We start from the raw sequence: 27081 nt of genomic DNA, 5'->3' as shown, positions 1-27081 counted from the left end.
AATCTTGTCAATAAGCTGATGGGCAGTCAGTCTTATTATTACCTCATTAGGAGGCACTTTGACTTTGACTCAGAAGACTAAGGTGGAGATGACTATTTTAAAGTGAAAAACCTGTCAAGCATGGAAGTGGGGTATGTGAGGGCTTGTCCTTGACCAGGACTGAACCATGAGGTCTATAATTGAAGTGCTATACTCTAAGTACATCTGTGTTCATCTGAACGTGGTCAGAACAGAAAAAAGAGGATCCAAACCTGAATCTGGTCTCAAAACCAAGATCTGTAACCGTAAAACCTACAACACAGACCAGGTTTTATCCTCACGATGCTCCTGGAGATGCTGCTTTTCTGCTGCAGTTGTGTGGAAGTCATGGAAATGATTGATTTCTTTCAAGTCTGTTTTGTGAAAGTGAAACTTTCTCCTTAATTCCGACTCCCCTTCTCACTGCCCTAAACAATCTGTGGAAATGACCCCCATCCGACAACTCACCCCACCCAGGAGGAAACTCCCCCTGCTCAGCCAAGAGGAGCAGCAGCTCCCCCTCCCGACTTGCTTCTTTCGTTACTTTGGTTCTCAGTCAAACTGTGGTTCTGCAGAGGCACTCAAAGATCTAAAAACTTGTCAGAGTGAGTCTTTGATGTATAATTTTTATATTCAAGCTGTTTAGCTTTTTTTGTTATAAACTCTTGTCTTTATCTGTCTTCTGCTCTCTTCTATTCTCAAGCAACAGCACCCTCGCGTGGTAAAAGACAGGAGAGTTCTGAAGACAACAATCATTGATTCAAAGCAAAGTTTTTGTATTTAAAGAAAATGTAAAAAAGAAAAAAGAGTCATGGTATGAAGCCCCCCTTAACTACCCCTCCATTATCAAGGCTGCATAAACACACGCAGGAAGAAGGCTGTTTGTTCTGCAGGTCGGGGGACTTCCTGTGGTCGTATCACCTCTGCCATGTTTGTTTATTTCTGCAGCTGAGTCTAAAATCAAAGATAGACCTAATTCTGACAAGCTAACATGGAGCATCTTCATACAAACTTCATACGTCAAAAATACCAATACAAAAAAAGGATAAATAAATATTTAATATTTCATGTTTTTTTCAGTACTCAAACAAATTCATGTCTTGATACAAAAAGTAAGATGGAGAATCCAATTAACCCTTGTGCCATCTTAGATGACCCCACCCTTACATTGACGTGTTCTCCCTACCATGACAAAGGTGGATAAAGGTGGAAAGATTTCATGTAATCCATGGACACCAGTGAAGATCACAAATCATTGAAGAAAAAAGGTTCAGAGCACTGTATAGTGGGTCTAGATGACCCAACTCCCAATCTTAAAGTGCCTCGGATAGCACAAGTGTTAAGCACTTACAAGCCTTTTTATTTCAGGGAGTCATTGGAACTTCCTGTTACCAGTAGGTGGCGTTATCACTTTAAAAAAAACGTATTTCATCATTGGAAAGTTTGAGAATGACCCCCAGAAACACACTCATCATCAGAAGTCTGGAACAGACTGACAACTGGACCATGAGATGTGAGTGTGTCTGTTTTTTTTTACATTTAAAATTCTATCCATCCTTTTTCCTAACCCACTATATCCCTTTTGAGGCCATAGGGTTGTCAGAGCCTATCCCGGCTTTTGGGCGAAGGTGTGGTGCACACTGGACAGCTTGCCAGTCTGTTGCAGGGCACACAATCACTCCCACACACATGCACACCTAAGGACACTTTAAAGTAACCAATTAACTACGAAGCCTGTTTTTGGACTTCGGTAGAAAGCCAGACAGTTTTTATTTTGCCTGGAGCAAACCCAAGCTTGCAGGGCGAGAACATACAAACTCCAGAAAGAATTCCAACAGGGATTCAAACAAGGGTCTTCTCACGGTGAGGTGAGCGCTCTAACCACTGCTCCACCATGTTCTTTATATTATGGGGGAGTCAGACATGTCTTCAGAGCTTAGTTTTGTCAGGAGGTGTTGATCAGGAACCCCCACTACAGAGCAGTGGCGGTTCTACCCTGAATTACTCCCCGGGCGAGGCCCTCCTCTAGCGCCCCCCCCCCCCCCCCCCCCCCCCCCCCATAGAGTCACTTTGTCCATTTATTGTAACTGAAAATACAGTTAGGAAATATTTAATAAACACAAACAATCTGAAATAAATATTATAAACTACAAATCACACTAATAATACACTAGAATAAATGTAACTGCAGCACTAAGAAGAGAAAACACTAACTAAAACCTAACCTTTGTGGCCTTCCTGATGCAAGCTTGTCAATAACGTCATCATATGAAATCTGCTCCCCCCCTGAATGATTGATACTAACAACAGCAGGTTAGTGAGTTGCTCCTGAGACATTGGTGATCTCAGGTATGACTTGATCAACTGGAGTTTTGAAAAGCTAACAGCAGCAGCAGCAGCAGCAGCAGCAGCAGCAGCAGCAGCAGCAGCAGCAGCAGCAGCAGCAGCAGCAGCAGCAGCAGCAGCAGCAGCAGCAGCAGCAGCAGCAGCAGCAGCAGCAGCAGCAGCAGCAGCAGCAGCAGCAGCAGCAGCATGCTACCATCACAGCTTATTTAACATTATGAACTAATATACAACAATAAAACACAACAAAAACTTTGTGTTACAGCAGAGCAGACAGACACACGAATCATAACTAATGTTACAAGTTAAGGCAGAGCAAACATTTAAGAATAAATATCTTAAAAATGACGTTATTTGCAATATTTGGGCCTCCTTCAGTTTTGGTCATGATAGACCAAACAAGAGATTTTTCCTCTGCAACGTTGTTGTTGTTGTAGGGCAGGTAGCATTCGAATTTAGAAAACGTGCATCTAGCTATGTGATAATACCCTTTTCTTTGTCTCTTTTCTCCTCTTCTTCTCTTTTCTTTCTAAATTGGGCACCAGCTTTGACCTTTTTTCTCCATATTTCAGATGTTTTTGCATTTAGCATAAATGTCCTGACATAGGTATCAAGTCTGTCGACTAAACCAACTGTCATCTAAGTGAAGAATTTTTTTTTGTTTTCCCATTTTTTATTTGAAATAACCAAAAAAGCATGATTTTTTTATACTTTTTTTATACCCGCAGCCCCCCCCCCTCCCGTTCGTCAAACATTTCCAGCAGGAGCGCGTGCAGCTGCACCCAGGGGCGCTAATTCGCTACATGGCGGCGCAATTTTTATTTTTATTTTTTCATCAAGCACTGAGCCGCGGCCCGCGACCGTTGCCCCCCTGGAAGAAGATCCAGCCAGGTTTGCGCATGCGTTTTGTGCTCCGTGCTCACCTCAGCCTGCACCCTTCACCCCGCGCCCCCTCCCTTCTCCTTCTTCACCCCGCGCCCCCTCCCTTCTCCTTCTCACACACATTTGCGTCTACTTCTCAAAGACAGCAGGGAGCGCAGCTGCGGGGCGGGGGCGCCGCCAGGTTTCAGGCTGTTACAAACTCTGTGATATAAGTAAACCAATAGTGATGCATAAAGTATTTTACAAGAGCTGAGCCGCTGGCGCCGCCCCTCCGTCATTTTTCCGCCCCGGGCGATCGCCCGTATGGCCCGTGCCTAAAACCGCTACTGCTACAGAGACAAATAACAATGAAAAATCAACAGAGACACAAAGGCATGGAGAAGGAACACAAACTGTAGCACCAGACAGAAAACTGAGAGCTGCACTCCTGCATAGGGTTGAGAGAATGGGGGCGGAGCCTGTCCCTTCTTTCTCAGCCTCCTCCTTAAAAGCTGCAGGGTCTAGGGGGGTTCCACTCAAAGCAGACATGGCTGCAGAAGGGATGCTGCTGCTACTTCTGGCACTACTGGTGAGCGCTCGATGTGAAGTAAGGGCACGGGACCCCGAGGTGGAGGGGGAGGAGGACGAGGAGCACTTTGGAGGAGGGGGAGATGGGGGTCAAAAGCCCCCAAACCCACACAGGAGGGACATCCACTTAGTGGAGGAGAAGGGGAACCACGTGATTCAGAGAGGGTGAGTGTTCTGTTCACTCTACAGGCTAGAAAATTAGCTAATTCAATTAACCAATCAACATATCTATCTATCTATCTATCTATCTATCTATCTATCTATCTATCTATCTATCTATCTATCTATCTATCTATCTATCTATCTATCTATCTATCTATCTATCTATCTATCTATCTATCTATCTATCTATCTATCTATCTATCTATCTATCTATCTATCTTCTGTTGGAGCTTTTTATGTTGTTGTTGTGACACAAACGCATCACAACAACATAAACTCATCAGGATCCAAAACAGCTTTTTCTGATATCATTGAAATGAGGAGCATGTGGCTGAAAAGTGGAGTTGAACATTGTCCCGGTTCTTCTGTCATCCTGCAGCTTCAGGCTCTGATAAGATCAGCTGATCGCTTGCAGACAAATGCCTTAGTTTCTGTTTGCTGTTCTTTTGAAGTGGTTTTCTTTCAATAAGTTGGGGGGGGGGGGCACCTTTCTGTGCAGGTGATGTTTTTTGTTCTTTAGCTCCTTGAACTGCTGCAGACTGATGGAAATCCCTGGGAACAAGCTGTCCTTTGTCAGCTCTTTGTGTCATAAAGGAAAGCAAGGGAAAGAACTTTTCAAGCGTGGGAGTTATTTCTGGGGGGGGGGGATTCATGCCTTGGAGGTAATTATGATTGAGAACTGATGAAACAAGAGGACGCGTTTGTTCTTCCACGGGTGTTAAGCCTGTAGTGGTGGTGGGGGTCTTCAGTGAATGATGAGTTCATCCAGCAGTCACACTAAAGCTCTGGAGGACGAGAACCCGGAGATAACAACATTCAGGTTATCAGAGGAACTCAGCTGTGGGGGCAGATCCAAAGGCAGACCTTTTCTTTTGTGGTGGAGGGTTGCTATGCAGGTGGATTCTCTCTGAAGACAGTAGAGCAGCAGGATCTGTTCTCCCTGCTCCCCGCAGGCAGGAGGCTGTGGAGTATAAAGAGCAGGACCACTAGACTGAAAAACAGCTTCTTCCCAGTAGCAGATAGACTGCTGAAGTCTGGAAGATCATTGTAACCCCCGTCACGGACAATCTCAAAGTGCGTAATCATAGGACTCTGCAATACTGTGATATATTCTCTTCTGTGCAATACTCAATGGGAATCATAATATATCATATAGATATGTCTCTTACTTCCTGTCTTAATTTCACTGTAAACGGCTGGCCTGGGACCAGAGACACAAATTTCGTTTTATCCCCTGTGGTGAAATGACAATAAAAGAATCCCGAATTCCGAAACCTGAATCCTGATTCGGTTTTACTTAATGACAAATGCATTTACATCTGACTAGGTAGTTACCAGCTGTTTTCCTGTCCTAGTCAGAACTTGTTTCGGGCAATAATGTCCACAAATGAGCAGATGTTGGAGGCGCACGATTCTTTTCAGCAGTTTGGTCTGCTTCAGTCGTTAGTTCTGTCCTGGGTGCATTTGTCTCCACCAGGAGAAACAGAATTTAAACATTTACAATAAGAAGATGCTGTGCGCTTCGGAGAGGGAGAGGTTTTCAGGATCCAGAACTGAAAGGTCTGACAGCAAAACTGAAGCACATAAGGAACATTGGTGCCAAGGAAGGAAGTGTCTGTATTTAGCCTGTTTGCTCCCCTTGTGAAGGAAGACTATATAACAGTTTTTCTCCATTGGTTTGGCTCATTTCTTGAAACAGAAATTACATTCTGAAAATTCTAAGATCATTTGGCAAAACAGTCTTACAGTTCAGCACAACACTATAGCTCACTTGCAAACTCTAATATATCTTCCAAAACTGTTGACTCATGCTTCAAAGCTAAATTCCTTTCCCTTGTAAAGAGTCAGTGCCACAAAAATGGCAAAGATCCTTCTCAATTGCTTTGGCTCATTTCTTGAAGCAGACCGGACGTTCTCAACACTCTTGGTGCTTTTGCCAAAATAATGTGGATGGTTCAGCACAACACCATAGTTCGCCAGCAAAAGCTCATATCTCTCCCAAAACAATTGACTCATGTGTCAAAACTAAATTTCCTTCTCATTTAAACAATCAGTGCCCCAAAAATACTTCGTCCCTTTGGCATTGTATAGGCACTGCAAGCCAAATGATTAGAGGTTTTGTCACTATAGCAAAGGACCATTGAAATATCCCTCATGCCCACCTTTCAGTCTTAGCTCAGTCCTTTATTGACAATGGTAACTGTACTGTTTTTGTATAGCTAACAGAATACAATTTTGTGTAAAACTGAAAAAAAGAAAAAGTATTTTAGGGTAAGAGTTGCCTCTTAGGTTTACTGTAAAATCAACCACAACAAAGCTGTTGTAAATGAGATGTTCCCAGTTTTTGTTTGTACGAGCTTAAAATTAGTTTGTGTTGAAGAAAATTACAAAACAAAATCGAAAGATTCAAAGGACCAAAGAGGAAGTTTCTGGCATAGACAATCATTTTCATAGATGAAGGCAAGAAGGAGATTGAAACACTGAAAAACACACCGGGGACAGGAAGATTGGAAAGTATGATTTTTCATCAGATTCAGAAAAAAAACATTAGAAAGTATAGCAGTGAACAATTAAACAATCACAAAAAGTAACAGAAATAAACCAAAAAAAAAAAAAAAACGGAAACAAATTCAAATAAGCTGAAAAATGAAGAATGAACAGCTTTGAAGTGAAGAGGACATCTGACACAGGAGGATCAAAGGCCTCAATCTCCTTTAACCGAAAACTAAGTCAAAACCAAATCTAATCCAAACAGGACCTCCCAAATGCATGCTGGGAATTTTAGGTTGTTGACCGCTTTGGGAAGTTCCACCCAGTAATCCCAGAAAGGATTCTTGGATAAATCTGAACAAACAGAAACAAATATAAAGTCTGAGAGGAGGAGGAGGAGATGATCCCTGAACACGTCTTCATCATCAGAAAATCTGTGGTTCCTTCTTTGTTCATCTGCAGTTTCTCTGAGGTGAAGGAGAACTATAAAGTAATATTTGTGCCACTACAATAAGAACATTGTTTTGAAAAAGAGGAACCATAATTTTTTGAGGAAGATCCTAGTGCTCAGAGCACTAGATGCCCAGAGCTTCGTCTGACATGACCCCTGAAACTGAAGGCTGGTGTTGGGATGTTCTTGTTCGCAGTTTATGTTTCCAACAACCTTCCTCTAAACCTCCGTGATACAAAGTCGTTCAGCAGATTAGCAAACATGACAGAAGTTCACTAAGCCTGGTCTTCAGGTAGACATACCTGAAGTCAAGAACCTACAACTGAACACCAGAGGAGATCCAGGACTTTTGATCTCCTCCAGTCAACGTTTATCTGTGGTTTGCAGCAGCTGCTTTCAGTTCTGACAAACAGGGTGAGAAACACGATGCAGAGGAAACTTCAACCTAAGAGCAGAGCTATTGTGACTGATCAGATCACTTTATTGACAGAATATTATTATTATTTGATTGAAAGAAATTCCTGAACCTCTGAAGATATTTCAAGGTTATGTTTCTTTTAATCTCTATAAAAATGTTTTATTTGAACATTTTTACACAAGCAAAACCTTAAAATTGTTGGTGAAGTTCATTTCAGGGGTTTCTGCTGTGACCTCAGGAAGGGCTTCAGGAAATTTCTGGAAGTGGACGTAACTTCCTCTGAAGGAGGGCAGTGCTGACTGTGCAGGAAATGATGAAACGGGAAGCAACTGTTTTATTTGGAGTCCAGACAATAACTTCCAATCATCTGTCCCTCTACTTTATCTTCATCATTGCTCTTCCTGGTCTGTGCTGAAACTTCGTACCTTTCCCTGAGGTTTCTAGACTCCTCCTGACTTCACCTGGTTCCTGATTTCAAATTAGACATTTTTCCTTTTAGGATACAAAATGATAAAAATTATGTAGACTTCTGGAGATTTAAGGCAATCCAGGAAGATCCATCAAGACAGAAGATGAGTCTTTGTCTGATTCAGAAGTTTTCTTGTGCTGCTCTGCATCACATTTTCAACTCATTGATGGAGGGTTGTGGTGCTGAAGCCGCACGCCAAGGTTTGATGGGGGTCTTCATCTGAGCAGATCTGCAGCCCATCAAGAAAGAACTTACTTTATTCCTTCTCTTTTCAGAACAGAAGAGCGCCCGTAACTTATTTCATAGTCAGCAGAACATCTGATGACTCTCAAACCCCCACCACCCCGAACTCCAAATAACTCACAAGAATGTGAAGTCACTCAAGAGGGGAGGGCGGGTGGTTGTGTAATTATGGGTAAAGATCAACAAACTGAACCGACAGGAAGTGCTCTGATAAACGACACACAAACTACACGTAGCACAGTGAACACAACACAAGGGGCTGCATTGCAGAAACTGAATGTTGCCAAAACGTCTGCTTATTCCACTTTAAATGATATATTTCACATCCAACATTTCACTGATGAAAAGACGGTTTAGAGAAAATGCATCATGGATGTCGAGAAAGTTTTTGAATTGCAAAAAAAAAAAAGCTGCAATTTGCCATAATAGCGATGTATTTTTTAAAAGAAAGTCTGTCTCACGTGAAATGTTTCTCATTAATCTGTTGTGATTTCCAGCTTCTGTTAATCAATCAGCTTTTTATCAATATAATATTTTACAGTTTTTCTCAGTCGCTTTAGAACAATTCTCAGATCAGAATTGAAGTTTGCAAATACGTGCGTGCATTTCTCAAAACAATTTGTACAAACAGCAAAACACTATGGATTTCTTACAAAAGCCTGTAACTTGCTCAAAATCTTTAGTTCATCTCTCAAAACTAAGTCTTTATGTCATTGAACATGTCAGTGCCATCAGAATGTCAAGTCCTTGTGTCATTGTCTACGAACAAGGCAGTCAAATTACTTAGTCATGTTGTCAATATAACTGTGTACTTTAGAGGGAGGTTCTGATGTAAACTATGGCTAAAGTTTGGATGGCAATTATTGTAAAATGTAAGTTACACTTTTTTTGTTTCGTTGCAAGAGACTGGACAAGATTCACATTTACACTTTTATTGTTCATATTGTAATTTGTTGACAGACCATGTCATACCAACATAGAAAAAACCCACTGCAAACAGTAACACAAAGGGAAAAAAAAGATAGGACAATATTCTGTCCAACAGTACAGGCAGTGCTGTAGGAATTGGTGTGGTCTTCCTACACCTCTTGTCGTTCCTGTATGTTAGGCCACAAATTCTCATCCACATCACAGCGAATATCCTCTCTTGCAATGCAGCGAAATATGTTTGTCACATTATGACAACTTGGTCAACCATTTTGCAGTTAATGACTTATACGATGAACTAATGACTAGGTGTTTTGAGGAGTAAGACTATTGCACAGTGAACTATATAATACATTTTGATCAACATGACATAAACAATTGATAATGTATCAAAGAGCAGAGAATTGTACATAATCATTTGCATGGATGTACCAAAGCAATTGCAACTTGTTCAAAGAAGTGAGAAACTGCTTATGTGATGTGCACAAGTGACATCATGATGTGAAGATTGAACAAATAGTTTCGGGAATTTCATTCTGATCTGAGAATTGTACTAAAGCGACTGAGAAAAACTGTAATGTAAACATTCACAACGCAAACTGCCTCACACAAACTGAAGTCCAATAAGATGTCAACACATTCATACAAAATAAAGAAACTGCATAAAACCAATGAAAAAATTAATTGTAGAATGAAATGAAATGATATGGAAGAGTCATTAAAATCATCACCACCTGAGGGTTCTGGAGAGTCTGTAGGATTAAAAAATAATCTGAAAGATAGGAAGGGCTGAAAGCATCAAGAGATTAAAAACAAATCCTAAAATGAATTCTGAAGCCCACAGGCAGCCGACACAAAGCCCTCAGGACTGGAGTAATGTGAGCTCTCCTCCCGATCAGGAGCAGCTGAGTTCGGAGTTTGTTAATGGACAGGAAAACAAAGAAAAGAGCATTTTAGTAAGCAAGCTAAAATAGAAGCATGAACTAAGGTAACTGTTCTGGCCTAACAAAGAAAGAGTCTGACTCTGGCTGTTGGATGGTTGTAAGGTTGTGAGATGGTTCCCTTCTTTAAATCTGTTTCTGGATTCTTACAAACCTTCTTTGTCCTCCCTGAACCATCTACTGTTTTTAGAGAGCTCAGGGAGAAAAAACAAAAAAGATGAAGCTGGTGATGTTTCTGAGGAGCAAAGTGGACCTCATGAGAAGGTTCGGATCCGGCAGGTCAGTGGGGATTTTCCCACAGAAAAAGACCTTCATCAAACTTTTTTTTTTTTTTAAACAAAATAATTACATGAAAGCTTCATTTGAGAGTCTGGAACTGCAAGTGTTTAGAGAGCCTGGGTCATTTACAATACTGACCAGTGCTGTCCAACCCTGTACTATAATATGACCTAAAATCTCACAAAACGTTTTAAAGACACTCCTAATAATAAAATCATTTACAGGACAGCTGAGCCACCCTGAACACCTCTGACCTCACTTTGTGTGTGTTTCTGCCTGTGTTCGTAGGAACTGGTGTGCATTTGTCCACGAGCGCGTGGTGGAGGTTGGTGGAACAGAGAAATGCGTCAGGTCTCTGTGTTCATCTAAAGGCTGTCAGCAGCTCATGTGAGTACCTGCTCTCTCTGGGAATTTCCAGCTTGCATATCTACAACTTCTATCACCCCTGTGAGTTTTACATTCTGCATTAGCTAAAAAAAAGCTTTACTGAACACTAGATAAAAAAATGGGAACAGAAAATCAAATCTTATGCCAGTTGTTACCATAGGAACTGCAGACAGGTTTATATGATAAACAATGTTCAATTTATGACTTGTAATTAAATTACCACACATCCAATAGGACTAGGAGTTTAGTCTTGCTTTGGCTTAGTCCGAATTGTTTTTTTAAATTTAACATAATAATTCTGGAGGTGGAGCTTCCTGCTGAGGCAGAGTCAAATATACGCCCTGATTGGATGGGGGAGATTGCATCATGAGCATTTAGGAAGTAAAGACACAGTTTCTGCTAAAATGTGAAAACGATGAAATGTCAGCTGATAATTATTTCCATTTGCAGATATACAACTGATATTCTTATGATGCTCTAGTCAAATGTTAAAATATGGTGCTGACATTGTCGGTTTTCCCTTGATGGAGTTTTCTGGGGGGTGGTCCAAAGGTTTCAGGAAGGATCAGCTAATCTTTGTTCATTGTCTTTTAAAAGCATTACTGCATTCTGGTAAAGCAGGACATCTAATGACCTGCAATTCAAGCCGTTTAAACTCTAAGGAAAGCAACATTGCCATCCCATCATTCAAACACTAGTATGTGTCGGAAAACATCAATGAAAGGACAGTTTACTTTTAGTGTCAAGCTGGTTCCACTCTTCACATCTGTTTCTAGAGCCTTCAAAAAGGCTTTGTTATTCCTGAATTTTATTTTTAAAATAAGGTTGAAGAGGGAAAAATAAGGAAAAGACAGTTTGTGATGTTCGTGATGAGTGAAGTGGACCTCAGGGAAACGCTCAGGTCCTGGAAGTCAGGTACGGTTTTTTCTGAAAAAAAGGACTTGACCTTCATCAACCTCCCAAACAAGGTAGATGTGAATGCTTTATTTGAGAGTCCAGAGCAGCAGATGTTCTAATGAGAAAGCCAAAGCTGCTTTCCTCTTGCTCAAGGATCCGTCTAATAACAGAAACCATCAGTGGATCAATGCGGTTGGGGGTCGTCTCCGGGTGAAGAAGGACAGCTTGATGCAGATTAGTTCTGACAGCAGATCCAGAGTCAGGTCAGCCTGCACCTGAGCAAACACCATCAGTTGACAGCTCTGACCTTCTGATTCCCAGGTGAACCTCAGGTCTAGAGAATTCAGAGCTCTGGAAAAAAATTAAATTTTCAATTTCAAAAAAGAGCTAAAAAAAGAAGAAAGGAGTGATACAATACCTGAAAAAAAGTTAGAGTAGAGAGCTCCTGCCGCCGGGTTCAGGTGTTTACACGTGTGTTTTCTTTTATTGGTGTGTGTGCATGTGTGTGCAGGGACAGGCTAGGGAAGCAGCAGATCCACCGGCAAAAGCGGAGAACGGTCAGCGCACTGAGGTGGCACTGCTGTCCAGGATTTAAGGGAGAGAACTGCAGCATCACAGGTGGGTCAGCTGCTTGATCTTTCACCCTCTCCTCCAGCTCTGAGGGCTGATTAGTATTGCACCTCCCTTTGCTTCCTCCTTTTTTATGTCAAAAATACACTGTTGTCCCAAACCACCCACCTTCTTCATGCTCACACCTCCTACATTCCAATGATAGGACGAGTTCACTGACAGTCCAGTAAAATCCAAGGGGAAAACACTTCGTGCTTGATGGTGGTTTAAAAACGTATGTAATTGGAGTGAAGGTCATTCACCAGGTTATCAACGGGGGCAATCAAGTTACACTCAAGTATTTCAACATTAAATGGCCAAACTTGATGGAGTTTAGCTGTTTTATTCAAGTTTATTTTTAAGGTGCATATCTAAGATTGAAACCAAACTGTTTATGATTTTGTTGGAGCTCAAATTATTATTATTTTAATGTTATGTTTTTTGATTGGAAAGTGAGTTGGCCCATGACTGAATTTAGCAAAACTCTCATTTTATTTTGTCCCACTCGATCAACCTTTTTGACATGTGGTTGAAGTGGGTGGAGCAAACCCTGGTCAATGCTTTAGCCCAACTTGAGGCTTCATTCTGGCCATCGGATTTTTTTGGATTACGTTAAAGATAAATCGTCCTATGAACATAAATGTGATTACCTTATTTATTTATAAATAATGCTGCATTCATAGGTTATGCTATGTTTATAAAATATATCAAATCAAACTTTATTTATAAAAAAACGCTTCTCAGCTCGAAGCGCTTTAACATTAAAAACAAAAAACACACAATATTACAGTACATATATTACCATATATATTCAGAGATACATGTACAAACCTGTGTGTAAAATGTATTTTTTACAAGTAGCATAAACTATAAATTGCATAACCTTTGGCTTTGATCTCACATCAAAGTGACATTTTGTTCTTGATTTAATTTGAAATGAAAGTTCACAGTCTGTCAATGTGTTGTTTTTTTCTGGCAGTTGAAAACCCTCATTTGAACTCTGGATTATCTGAACCCCAAAGAACCGAGATCCATCCTGCAGGTAATCTAATCTAACAAATACACATGGAAGAACAGCACCTCAGAACCATCTGATGACTGGTGGAGATTTAGGTTACATAAAGAGTGGCAGAACCCACGTTTGGGGAAAATATCTGCTTTGATTCAAAAACCACAGAGACAAGGGCCAAAGGCAGCAAGTGTTACAGGTTATAGTTCAGATGAAGATCAAGAGATTGATGTCGTGACACATGACTCGGAGGATGTATTCGAGAGCTTTGTCAAGTCATTTGGACTTCTTGTGGGGTTTCATTCCTCATCCAAACTGATTCAGTCTAAATTGAAGTCAGTAAAGAAGAAAACTTAATGTGTCAGATAATTGTGCCTCATTAAATTTATTAACAGGAAATGGTTGTGCTGCAGTATTGCGTCCTTCATTTTGCATGTCCAACAGCTTTGTGAAGTGGTCAGACTTTTCTGGAAATGTTTTATGTGGAGAACTGGAAAGAGGTCATATTTGAGTCCACTATTACTATTCAGACGGCCTCCTAATTTGAGGAGAGGTCAGAGAAATGAGAGATTGAGATTTGATATTCTACATTTTTTTTGTCACAGACCTGCAGATTGTCCAAATGAACAATAGCTTTTCTTCTGCTGGCTTAGATTGTCTGCTGAACTTTTCCAGACATGATTTGTGTAATTACTTACCTCTGTACCTCTGATGAAGTTGCTTCTTGTTTCCATTACAATAACGGGGGGGGGGGGGGGGGGGGGGGGGGGGGGGCAGCATCATTGGTCAGATCTGACTCACTCTGCCCATTTAACAAAGCGTGGAAGTTTAAGGTCCAGCATCTTCTCAACCTTGAAGAAGGGATTGGGAGGGTTGCTACCATAGAACCTTATTTCTAAACCCCCCCCCCCCCCCCCCCCCCCTACATCCTGTAAACATACAGTGACTCATTCTCTCAACATATGAGGGTGTCTCTGTACAACCGGCAATGGAGGGATTATCGCAAGAAAGGTCAGGTCTACTTATAGGGTGTTTTTTCACCCTCTTGTCTTTTGGGCTTTGCTGCCTTCTTGGCAAAAGAGCGACTTTGCAAGGCACTAAGAAGATAACAACAAAAGGTTGGGTTCAGTGTCTTACCCAAGGACACCTCGATATGGAAGATTAGCAGAGCTGGATCTGAGCTACCTATCCTGCAGTAAGAATTTGCACCTAGGTAGAAAGCTACGTTTACACCCTTGGCAACCCATGTTCAAGCGATCGCTTCCAGTGACAAGTCTATGTAAATGCTAGAAAATGCTCATCTCAGGCTTCCACGTTCAAAGCTCCAAGGTTCACGCAGGTTTCTACGAACATTTTCGGGCTGTACACACAAAGTGCATGGCCACTGAAAGTGCGTTGTAAGTTAAATCAGGGACTAATCAGGGACTTGGATTTGGTAGTGACTTATGGATGGCATTCCTTTTCATTCAGAGAAGTGCCAACCGTTTGAAAATTGATCATGGAGGAGAAATTAATATTTGTTGTATTTGCCCGGCTGCAATTCTATGACACCAAATCTTTCATATATCGGAATAGAGCTATGAAAGAAAAAGCCTGGACCATCATTCACCAGATTTGCACCGCTTTGACATTTAAGCCTCTCCCAACTGCAGGTGGCAGACATGCACTGGGGAACAGTAGAAAAATGGTGTTCAGTTTGAACACCATTGGCTAAATATGTGTTCAAGAACCCGCATTTCGCAGATTCTTAAACGTGCGTCACGTGTGTGGTAGAGTGTCTACCCTGAGAGTGGAAGGTTGTGAGTTTAAATTCACGGCGGAGTCATACCAAAGACCAAAAATGAGACCCAATACCTCCCTCCCCTTAAAGCTAAGTGTCCAGCACTTAGCATTAAGGGTTTGGATTGGTAGGTTGAGCTACCAAATGGTTCCTGATTGTGGCTGGCTGCAGCTCACCACTTCCCCAGAGGATGGGTCAACTGCTGAGTACACATTTCACACACTGAGGTGTGTGACAGCCAATGGGACTGTAATTACCCCTTGTGCCATCTTAGATGACCCCAACCTTACTTTAACGTGTTCTCCCTACCATGACAAAGGTGGATAAAGGTGGAAAGATTTCATGTAATCCATGGACACCAGTGAAGATCACAAATCATTGAAGACAAAAGGTTCAGAGCACTGTCTAGTGGGTCTAAATGACCCAACTCCCAATGTTAAAGTGCCTAGGATAGCACAAGGGTTACCATTTTTTCAAAACATGTTTTTAAGGAAACATAACTCCAAAAGACTCCATGCTATTCAGGGAGGAGGGTTTGTGGACAAAATGACATACATAATTGAACTCATGTTTGGCAGGTGCAGTACCTACCTTTTTGATCTTGAAAATGAATTAAAAAATGAAAATTTTATATATTTCTCTTCTTTGAAATTGTGAACACAAACGTGTAAAGCACACTTTTTTTCTGTTGGCAGCTTCCTGCAGGTTGAAGTAAATGTTCACGTAATGGATTCACAAACAACAGTTTAATCCTAAACTGTTATAAGAAAACAGAGTCTGGTAATTGAAAAGACAGACTCCTGTGTTAGTTTCATGTCATCTGTGCTAAATAGGGTCAACTCATAATGTTTAGCTCCAAAGGACTGCAGCCATTCTTGTTACTTCCTTTCCACCTTCTTGTTTGGCTCCAACATACAACCACTCCCCACACCAGTATTTATAACCTGCAAAAATGAAAACATGGGATATTTCTAGAACACTATAACAGAACGTCTGGCCCCTGGTGGGTGAATTGAACAAATAAACAAAAGAGTGTGTTTTTGGGGAGGGTCTATTTCCATCCTAAATCCTGATTTGGGTGACTAAACTCTCATCCCTTGACTGTATAAGAGACCAGTACTGAGTGACTCCAACCTGACTGGGATTCCAAACAGGAAGTACTTGGTGTCTCAGAAAAGCCAAATCCCATAGACTTCTGTAGAGAAACAAACAACTATTATTCAGTCATTCTATTTATCAGAATAACCATTTTTGCCCTGGTACCTTTTTAATATGTTCTTGCTAATCCTAACTCTTTTTCACAATATTATTCCTTTATTGCAAGTTATTTATGTTATAAATTGGCCAATCAGATGCCACAATAACAGCATGTGGTGCCCAGTGGCCCTCACCTAAAATGATCAAAACATTTAATTGACAGATTCTCCTGAGCTCGCTTTCAGTGGAAGGGGTGTGGACTGTAAACAAGGTCACTCCTGATTGGAGACAGTAGTTGCCATAGAAACACTGATTCAGACCAACTTGTACCAATCACTGCTTACTGACCTTGTCTAGCTCCAAATGGCGGTGTCCATATCCCGGAAAAATGGGTTATAAAAGTTAGACTTCAGTTGTAACTAAATTACAGAGGTTACAGAAAACAAGAATCTTTTTTATTTAGATACAGAAAAGACATGTTAATGTAACTGATATTGTTACATTTGCTATAGATCTAACAACCTGATTAATGTTACACATGCTGGGTGTTACTGTGTTACTGCAACATTTCTAAATGATGAAAACATGAATGCTGTCAAAGCTGTCACAAAGGCTACCGGCAGAATAGACACTTCATATGCAATAGAAATGTCACAAAAAGCTGATATTACATAAATTTACACTTACATAAGTTATTGGTGCTGCATGTTGTGTTAAATAAAAACATGACATTTCACTCCACACACCTGTTTTGCTTTTGCAATTTTCTAGAAAAAAGATCCCCCAAATTAATAATTGACATCTTGGCCCAGTGTGTGCGTTTACTGTATGAGAATCAAATTCATTAGTTTGCAGTACTTTTTCCATTTGAATATTGTATTAGAACTTGTTATTGATCTTTGAACAGAACAGACTGCAGACACACATGAAACATGTAAACCACTGGACAAACACACACATCCGTAGAAAGAGAGGATTTCCTTAGAAGGATGTGTATGGTTTGGGGGGTGGGGGTGAGGCGACCATAATGTACTGCCTGCACTCGTGTCACCTGATCAGCTTCTGTGTGACATCACCACCTCACTTCCTGCTTCCCATATTCCAGCTTCCCCGTTTCCCACGATGCTTAGGGTCATGGGTCTGTGAACTTGTTACCTCCTGAGGAGCTGTAACCTCCCAGGTGCCCTTCCTGCTCCTAGTGTGGGACTGTTCAGACCTAAAACTGCCATCTTATAGTGAAAAGCTATTGAGTACAGTAAGTCTGATACGTTTGGATGTTTGTTATAAACTGTACTCAGACCAGCTAATATTGATGTCATCTGCCTCTGAGCCCAACTCATCCTGTATTTTATGACAGTAAATGTCAGCAGACAGATGTTTTTGAGTTGACTTCAAAGCAGGAAGTTTCTGAAGCTCCTGAGATTCCCAGCTATTTAGGTTGCTGTAGATCATCAGACCATTACTGCGCTCAGTGACAACAAAACCTGCTCTGTGCACATTTGTAGGATTTGGTAGAAGAGTGGTTATAAGTTAAAAAAAAATCCATCAGAAATTCCTTTCAATATCTTGAATGCATGTGTCTTACTGAAAGATGACCTCACATCTGCTAAATGTATTTTCTATTGTTTTCCCCTTGTCCTTTGAAAGTCTGTATTTGAGTAAAATTGATGGCCTAGACAACAAAAATAAGAAACTGCTTTACATTCTGCTGGCAGCCAGTAAGAAAGCAATAACCAGAAAATGGCTTAAACCTGAACAACCAACGACAGAGGACTGGATTGATGTGGAACAACGGATTTATATAATGGAAAGAATATCACTCTCATTACAAATAAGGCTGGATGTTTTTTACGCTACTTGATCTATATGGACAGAATATGTTAAGCCTGTAAGATCAGACTTTATCTGAAATCATGTCATATCATTTATGTTTCAAAAGTCCCTGCTCCCTCACATGTTCCTTTTTTATTGATTATTATTTGTTTTTTTTATTTTTCCAAAAAAAACCTGAGAAAGCATGAACATTGTAACCCGTCAAAACAATGTACAATTTATCCTGTGCTTTTTCAATAAAAAAGAAATTTGAAAAAAAAAGAAAGATGACCTCACAGTGAGTGTCAGGTTCTTTCCATTTTGGCTCTATCTAACTCAGTTCTGCTGGAATGGGTTATGTTCTGTGCATCTTCTGGGCTTGGAAGCTGACTCAACATCCAGCAGCATCCTTCCAGTCTAGGCTATAACAAAACCAAAAAAGATCTGCTGATCCCAGAGAAGCTGAATGCACACTGGCTTTGGATCCATCTTCAGAGCTGCACTTCTGTGGTGTGGTCTGGTTTCCTGCATTGCGTGCCAGCTTGGGTCCGTTTAATTCTGGAAGCTGTGGCCCCTGGGGAGCTGCGGGGGTGTGAGAAACCCCTTGTGCTGCTGAAAAAAGAACACAAGTCCAGGCATGTTGTTCATCCAAGTAACTAGATTAAAATAACCTTTCAACCCACCAGCATAGTTAGATTTTTGGATTTAAACATTTTAATGTGACAAAGATGCTGATGCTCAAATCCAAAAGTGAGAAGAATCTTGATGAAAGGAAGATCCATGTGCTTTTTTGAGGAAGTTGTACATATAAACCTTTAAGATGGGTTATTTTGATCTTGTTTAGCCCAAACCAGAGTTCAGGTGAGGTTTCACACCTGTTATGCCAAAAAGACCATCTGTACTCCATCTACTCCCAGCAGTACTTGTCCAAAGACTGCAACTGGAGGAGAACTAACAAGGATCAATTGTGCACATCTTGGGGAAGGAGATTAGGAATGTACTGGGGAGAAAAATAATGTGTGTTACTCATTGCAGTCATCAAAATCTTAAAATTAGCTCCTTAACTGGGGGAATGCACTGAGAGAACATGAGAGAAAACACCTTCATCTCCCTGTTAAGGCAGCTTTGGAACACAACTTTGACTTTATGCATTTTACCATTTAACCTCCAGGAAGCTTGTTAAAGAAATTAAGCTTGTCCCGACTCACTTTGATATAAAATGAACCAACTTCACAACAGAAACTAACAACTTTAAAATATATTAGCCGACCTCTGATTTTGATCCAATGCTCTAATTTAAGCCACTTACGTGGTTGGTGTTCAAGGCAGGTATGTAACAATGCACAGATGCCTTCAGCATTTAGTGATTAGTTTTTAGGATCATGTATCTTTTGACTTAGCTTCTCATCTCTGCTGATGTTAGGGTTGGTGTTGATTATAAATTTTAGGGTTGTTGGTGTTGCATTTGTTCCTTTTGGTTTTGTTCAGTTTTGAGATGTTCGTGTTTTTTGGCATTGGGGTAACATGCTGATGTTGGGGTTTGACATGTTGGGGTTTTTGGTGTTGGGATAAGAGGCTGGTGTTGGGGTTTGAGATGTTGGAGTTTTGGGTGTTATTGAGGTAGTTCTGCTACAGCTACATTTTTTCTGGTTTCAGGTGTGGAAGACCCTGCCACCCTCCCAATTCCTCACTTTATGACACTGGTCATGTCTCGTCTGGAGCACCTGAGCCAGCAGGTGGGGCAATTGACCAATGACGTGGCCCAGCTGAAGAGACGCCAGTTTGGGGCCAGTCGTGCAGGGGACCCTCTGGAGGGCCCTCAGAGTGACGAGGGAGTGGAGGAGCGGCTGGATGCCAAGCTGAATGACGTGTTTGTGCAGATCTATGAGGTTCAGAGGCAGATGGATGAACATCGCACTGACATGGAGAACAGGCTGCACTCTCAACATGCAATTCTTCAATACAACCTCACCAGCTTCAAGACAGATGTGGATGTGAAGCTCAAGCGGCACCACAAGATGTTGTTGGTAAGCCGTCTGCCAGTCATCTGAATCCTGTTTGTCTTTTTTGTGTTGAAACTAGAACTGCTCAAGTACCTGAATAACTTTCTGGGTCTAATGTATTTCCTAAACTTCTGAACCCAGGTCAACCTGCAGGCCATGAACACCACGCTTGCAGAGCTGAAACCAGATCAGGACAGCATCCATGAGGATGAGCCAGAGGATCCTCCCTCTTTACCGTCTAACACTACAGTGCTCTGGGATGCCGTCACACAACTGGACAACAAGTTGCTCAACAATGCGAATAAGGTACGCCCCGTCAAGAATTTATTTCTCAGTTCCAGTGAGATATGTTTGAGGAGAGGAAGTCATGTGAAGGTGTGTTCATGTGCAGGTTGACAAGCTATTGGACGACATGGAGGTGACCTCTGGTGGGGTAGAGCAGCTGACAGAGAACCTGAAAGACCTTGAGCGACTCATCAACCAGACAGCCCGAAGGAGCCAGGTTTTGTTTATGGAAACAGGCCTGGAGGTGGAGGAGTCAAAAGTGTCAGTGCAGAGACAGGTGGAGGAGCTGGGGAGAAACCTGACGCTGCTTGAGGAGCATATGCATCGCACAGACAAGGACGTCGACTATCTGTTTTCACTCTCCTACAAGCAGAACTTGTCCAAAAACTGTGACTGCAAGGAACTGAAAGCTAACGTGGGTTTCCTGGAGAGGGCCGTGGCCAACGTGACCGCACTAGCCAATGAAAATAGAGTTGCCTTAGATGAGCAAAGTGAGGGAGGAGTAGGGCAATGGGGTGGAGCCAGCGACTGGGAACCAGCGGTGGAGGCGCTACAACGTGGCCTCCAGCAGGTGGGATGGAGTCAAGTACAGCCTGCACAGATGTAGAAACAAAAAGATCTTCTACCAAACACAATGTATTTAAGAAGGTGCTGTTGTTCCCCCTACCCTGCAGGTTAAGGAGCTGCTAGCCTTGGGGCAGAGTAGAAGCAGCACTTTGGACCTGAGGCTGACCCAGCTGGCCAGCTCTTTGTCAGCTCTGCAAGAGGCCGATGTGGAGCTGGAAAACAGGACCGCGGGCCTCCTGGACTTTTTCTACTCCCTTCAAGGCGATGTAGTCCGACACAATGACGTGATGCAGCTGCTGCTTGGGGAGGAGGTCCTGGAGTTTGTGGAGTGGCCCCTCCAGGACCAGGAGGCCCACTCCATCCCAGCCCTGAAGGAGGAGCTCAGGGTCCTGCAGGAGGAGATGAGGAGCCATGAAGAACTTGGGACAGGTGGGGGACCTACAGATCTGATTAAACTCCTCACTACAGATAAACTCACGAGTCATCAGAGGGAACACCAGTTAACTTTTCTAAATACAGCCAGTACATACAAGCTCCATCTGTCCACATGTACAAGCTGTTGTGAAAAACTCAGCTGAGAGTGAAGACAGTAGAATAGAAAACAGGTTAAAGTCTAAAGCCTGTAGGTTCATATCTTTGCTACCAGTTGCTCATTACAGTTGGATTCCGAATCAACATTTATTTTAGTCTTTTAGCAAATCTGAAAACTGAATGGATTCCTTACTCCTGTCAGTCAGTGTGATTGGTGCTCGATCAACATTGTTCTGCTAGTCCGACTTCTCTCTATCCAGCCCTACAGTGTTGTCCATAGAAAACCAGACCTTCTATCAATAAAGGAAAGTATGGGCTTGTGGGGATGTAAAGAAGTCTTTGGAAAAGTGTATTTCATATCTTCCACTGCAGTCTGTCTTTAGAGTATTGTGTTGTTTGCAGTTTGGTTTATGCTGTGGTTTCACAAAGAACCGTTTTAAACAACTAAAGCATGTTTAACCTTTGTGCTATCCTATGGGGTCCAGATGACCCCACCCTTACATTGACGTGTTATTCCTACCATGACAAAGGTGGATAAAGGTGAAGAGGATTTCATGTAATCCATGGACACCAGTGAAGATCACATATCATTGACGAGAAAAGGTTTAGCACACTGTCTTGTGGGTCTAGATGACCCCACTCCCAATGTTAAAGTGCCTAGGATAGCACAAGGATTACACAAGATCAAAACACATTGCCCAATCTCTGCAGGCCAGCCTCCTATTTTCCTTAATTGCAACGATGGCAGCCTAGAAAACAATTTTGGTGTCAAATGGACCTGAGCACTGTACAGGTTGGCTGGTGGGAGTGGGCCCCTATCCAGCAGATACAGTCACTAAATATTTTTTTCATTTAAAAAATATGCATTACAAAATGACAAAATAGGTAAATTACAAATTTATTATGTCAACTTAAAACATGGGTTAAAAAAGAGCACTTGATGCCATCTAGTGGACAAAAATGAGATCCCAAAAACGACAATATCTAACCGATGAATGCATCAGTCGATGTTCACACAGCCAAATTCTTTTTAATTTAAACAACATAAGGAACATTTCAGAATCACTTTAGGCATTGCATTTACAATTTTATTAAAAATCCCATCCAAAAGGAGGTGAACCTTTGGGGCTTTTTCATCCCTGAGAGTTTTTGAAATTTTTCAAAGTTCTCCTTCGTCCCAGATGCTGTTCAAAACTTTAGTGGACAGATTTTTAGTTCTTCATGAAGAAGGATTGAATGCGAGATCCACAGAAGGATCAGTCTATCTGCTGAAACTTAGACTCCTGACTGTCAGAGGCAGTCTGACAGTCATCTGGGATACATATACATATGTAACCTTCATTCTGACCCCCCCTTCTCTGACCATGAACTGTGGGAGCTGGAGAGGAGTAAGGATCAGTTGTACCGCCAGCAGAAATTATCTTTTTTTTAGAGAAAAGAGGCCACGCAGGCATTCAAGAGCAACTCAAAGTAGATCAGTTGCTCCTCCACATGGAGAGGAGGAGCAACTGAGGAGGTGTGGCCTACTGGAGAGATGCTCATACACCTTTATGTCCAACCAGGAGGGGACCCCACAGGAGATCAATGAAAGATTCTATCTCTTTTGTTTTATTTATTTATTTATTTATTTTTTCCTGTCCAACAGCTGGGCAGGCAGATGAGAACTGAGGGCCTCTTGTTTTGGACATATTTTACTTTAACAACAGGGGTTATTAATCTTCAGACAAACCAAAGGTATGTCTGAATAAACCCCTTTTGTAATTGAGGCCAAACTTTATTAACTTCAATCATGTTTGAAAATCTTTGGTGTTGGACCGGACGGAAAAGGAAATAAGGGAAGAAAAGAGAGGGATGTCAGAGAGAGGGGGGGTAGGAGGGTGATAATAGGAGGGGGGGTAAGACCATGAAGCAACATAGAGCAGCAAGTTTACTGGTTGTTTATCATAACGGTACGGTTCAAATGTAGTACAAAAAGGGCGGGGCCTGTCCACACACACTCAAATGTTATCAACACAACTGCTAGCTGCAAAAAGGTCCACATGTCAACATGTACACAAAACAGATAGTGTTCACACACGCATACTTATGCCTTGAAACCAACAAGTGTTAAATAATTCTTTCATTCAATCATGCAAACTATTAGTGCAAAGGTGAGCTAACACCTGTGCTCAGGTGAGTGTTTATGTTCTTCTAAAATGGATGGTGGAATGTGAAAAGGAGGGGGAGTGCCCAGCCACCCCTACACCAAGACCCCCGCCGCAGCGGCAGCCGGAACCCCCCAACGCCACACGGCAGCAGGCAGGGAACAACCGCCCCCCGGGCGACCACATCCGCCACCCATGCCAGGGCCAGCAGGACCGCCGCGAGGCCCCCAGAGCCAGAGAGCAGGGAGGCATGTGGGGAAAGAGAGCGCCGCCCCAGCCCAACCAGGAGACCAGCCCCCCCGCCGCGCCGGGAGGGCCCAATGCAGGGCCCCACCCGAGAAGGGTGCCCATAGCCCCAGACGAGCACTCCATCACCACCCAGGAGTTCTGGGCATCCCCCCGCCCCAACCCCAGGTACGAGCCAGGACCCCCCAAGGGAGACCCGCCCCGCACTCCAGGCACCCACCCAGCCCACGGTTGGTCCAGGGAGGAGCAAGGCAGGGGCCGAGGAGAGCACGCCGGGGAAAAAGGGGGCCCACAAGGGGTGTTGTAAACATGGCCCGACCAGGCCGAGCCTGGAAATTGGAAATTTGGCGGGGCCCAGCGCTCAGGGGCAAGGACCAGAACCCACCCCCCAGGGACACGGACACCCCCGGCTCAGGTGTAATGTGAACCCCCTCCCCGTGCGGAGAGAGCACCGCCGGGCCCAGGAAACCGGCACCCAGGGGACATGGCCGCCGTTGCCAAGGGCGTACGGGGATTCTATCTCTGCTGTTCTGGGAACATCATGTTGTCTCCTTGAAGGCGGTAGCAGAGGGAGGTTTGGGCTTTTTTTACAGTGACATTTGCCCCCACAACTTAAATTTAGGAAAAGCAGAAAAAAAAAAGAAAAAAAATCCTCCTGAAAAATTTAACTTAAACACAAAGTAAATGTCCTCAAAACAGATAAGGTGAAGAAAAAATGTGGATGTGAATCTCCCAAAAGATTTAGGTATGAATGTTTATTCTGGTAAAGTCTGGTTGATGCATGTGTGTGTCTCAATCTAACCTCCATTACAGCCCACAACCACTTAATGTTTTTGCATTAATCACTTTTTCGTCTCTACACAATTCTGTCTGCTGCTCTTGGCAGGAGGCAAAGAGGAGGTGCCATCAGCTGATCAGCCCTCCACCTTCCACCCCCTTGCAGAGTGGCAGCCTGGTGGCTCACGGAGGAAAGGTGGAGTAGATCCAACACGGGAGCAGCAGTTACTCCTCCACCCTGAAAGGCAGCTTGCTGGAGACGGCAGTGACCTGTGGAAGCTTGAGAAGAAGGTGGAGAAGCTGCAGCAGCAGCTGGTCAAGCTGGAGCAACGATCCTACACCTGCAGCAGTGACGGGGGAGCACCACCCGCAGGCACAGAAGCCACATTTTGTACAGAGCTGATGTGGCTGAAGAGGGGGCTAGAGGAACACCTGAGGCTGTTCAAGAACGTCTTCATCAACGCAGACGTGCTGCTAAAGGCCAACGCCACGCTTGAGCTTGATAAGCTATGGGAGCTGATGAAGAGGAAGGGAGGAAGAGGAGGGGGCAGAAGGGGCAGCAAAGGGGGAGAGGGCCGCAGCAGGAGGGAGGGGTTAGGTAAGTTAGTAGCAAAAAGAAAAGCTCTTCCTTGACTCTTCCTCACTTTCATCCCCTCTCCTTCTCAGGTGCACCTGTCCTTTCCAGCTCTCTGCTCTTCATCGCTGCATCTCCTCGCAGAGTCTCAAATGGCTTCATGGCCTTCCAACCATCTCTGAATTGGGGTCAGTTTTACTCTAAAACCGGCACCTTCAGAGCTCCAGTAGGCGGGGTTTACCTGTTCCTTCTCACCCTGGACCTGAGGCCAGGCCCCGCCCATGTGTATCTAAGGACGGGGGAGAATGAGGGCGGAGCTCCGATGTCTCTACAAAGGCAATCGGGAATGGAGGCAGGGCCTGTCAGTGGAATGGGTGTGCTCTCACTGAGGGAGGGGCAGGAGGTGTGGCTGGACTTGAGACAAGGGGAGTGGGTGGAGTCAAAGGACAACGTGTTTGCTGGGCTGCTGTTGAATCGAACCACCTGAAGGCACTACAGAGCATGGGGGCGGGGGTCAGAAGATAATGGTAGGGGTCAGTTCTTCCATTGTGCACCTTAAAGAGCAAATGAGGAGGTGAATGAATAAAACCCACCAGACCTTGGACATAAACTCAGCAGGAGATAAGAGGAAGCTCCTTATTTTCTGGATGGAGTCAGCAGAACCAGAACCGATCCAGTTCTGGATAGAAGACCATTTAAAGTCGAGAGAGTTTACTGAGTATTTGAAGAATAGATGTGAAAATGAAATATCCCTGTGAGGCAAACCAGCGGACGAAACTGTTAAAATATTTGTTTTTCAGTGTTTCTTGGCAATAATTTCTATTTACTTTAATAATAAAGACTTGTGTGTTCTTTGGTGTTTACCGCTGTTTGAAATCACAAGGTTCTTATTAAAAACAGATGGACTTTTGATAAAATAGAAATGCTGCTTTCAAACTTTCTAAGAAATGCTTTCATTTTTTCAGAAAACCAACAAAAAACTGCACAGGCGTCATAAAAGGACAGATGAATTCTGTTCTTTGTAGTTTGTAAAATGTATTTAAAAACCTCAGCAGATCTCAGAGGAGTTCCAGCATGGAGGAATGAAGCTCAGCTGCTTCAATGAAACCATGAGGGCTCACCTGCAGCCTCATGTCACAATAAAAGTATTTGCCTTTAAAAATTTCTAACAGCTTTTGATAGAGAACAAGACATCTTCAAATGAGAGAACTTAAAGGTGACATCAGTTCAAATTTATGCTACAAGTCTTGATGGAGACACAAGAAGACATTCAGAGTTTCTTCAATTCCACACAAAAATAGCAAAGAGCTTCTTTGGTCCATCTGACGGTTAAGTCCTGGAGATAACAGCCATCTTAATGGGTGAAAACAGCCATGAAATAGTTTTTGATTATTTTTAAATCATAATGCCCCTTTTTCTTCATCTGAGTTGTTCTCTGTGGGACTTCTGGCTGACCGAACAGAACCAGGAGGTCTGGTTCTTCATCTTAAAAAACAGCAGAGGCCTCAGTTTTCACAGACACTACTCATCTTACATCTGCTAGTGAAGGGAAAGGATTGAAGAAATCTTTATTCCCAGCTTGTCGTCTCAAAGGAATCTGAGCAGTTGCGGAAACAGAAAAACGTATTTTCCTTACAGATTAGAGAGACGTGTAAAAAAAAAAAAGTCAAGACCTCACGAAGCTCAGAAGTTCAACATCTGCTTTGCAGCTGCAGACAGAACCAAACAAGCAGGTTCTGACGATCCAGGGTCAGCCTGAACGAAGACCATCAGCTGGACTAATGCACTTTGATCAACCTTCAAACTTTTGAGAGCCAAAATCAAAAGAAAGCCTTTCAGAATAAAATAATAAAAAATTCAAAGAATATATATTTAAATATTTGTTTTTTTTTTGTTTGCTTTCTTTTGATAAAATGATCCAAACCATTTAATATTTTAGCCATTTTTGTTAAAACAATGAAAAATTGTCATTCACAGTTTCATCTTAACTCATTCATCTTCTTAATCATTTTATCCCTTTCGGGGTCACAGGGCTGCTGGAGCCTATCCCAGCCTCTCGTGGGTGAAGGCAAG

The 27081-nt window shown here is 42.6% G+C and overlaps 1 protein-coding gene across 1 annotated transcript; it reads left to right on the top strand.

Moving 5' to 3' along the window:
* The first annotated feature begins 3750 nt into the window (after positions 1-3750).
* LOC101165913 (multimerin-2) lies at positions 3751-25863 on the top strand. The gene is made up of 10 exons (XM_011484210.3): positions 3751-3975; positions 10479-10577; positions 11986-12092; positions 13063-13125; positions 19538-19908; positions 20026-20190; positions 20276-20740; positions 20844-21165; positions 24544-25032; positions 25101-25863. The coding sequence occupies exons 1-10, from the start codon at positions 3770-3772 to the stop codon at positions 25493-25495; spliced, it is 2682 nt and encodes an 893-aa protein (XP_011482512.2). The 5' UTR covers positions 3751-3769; the 3' UTR covers positions 25496-25863.
* The last annotated feature ends 1218 nt before the right edge of the window (positions 25864-27081 follow it).

The sequence above is a fragment of the Oryzias latipes genome, chromosome 15, assembly GCF_002234675.1.
Source record: "Oryzias latipes chromosome 15, ASM223467v1".
Lineage (NCBI taxonomy): Eukaryota > Metazoa > Chordata > Actinopteri > Beloniformes > Adrianichthyidae > Oryzias > Oryzias latipes.
This window is presented reverse-complemented; position numbering and strand designations above follow the sequence as displayed.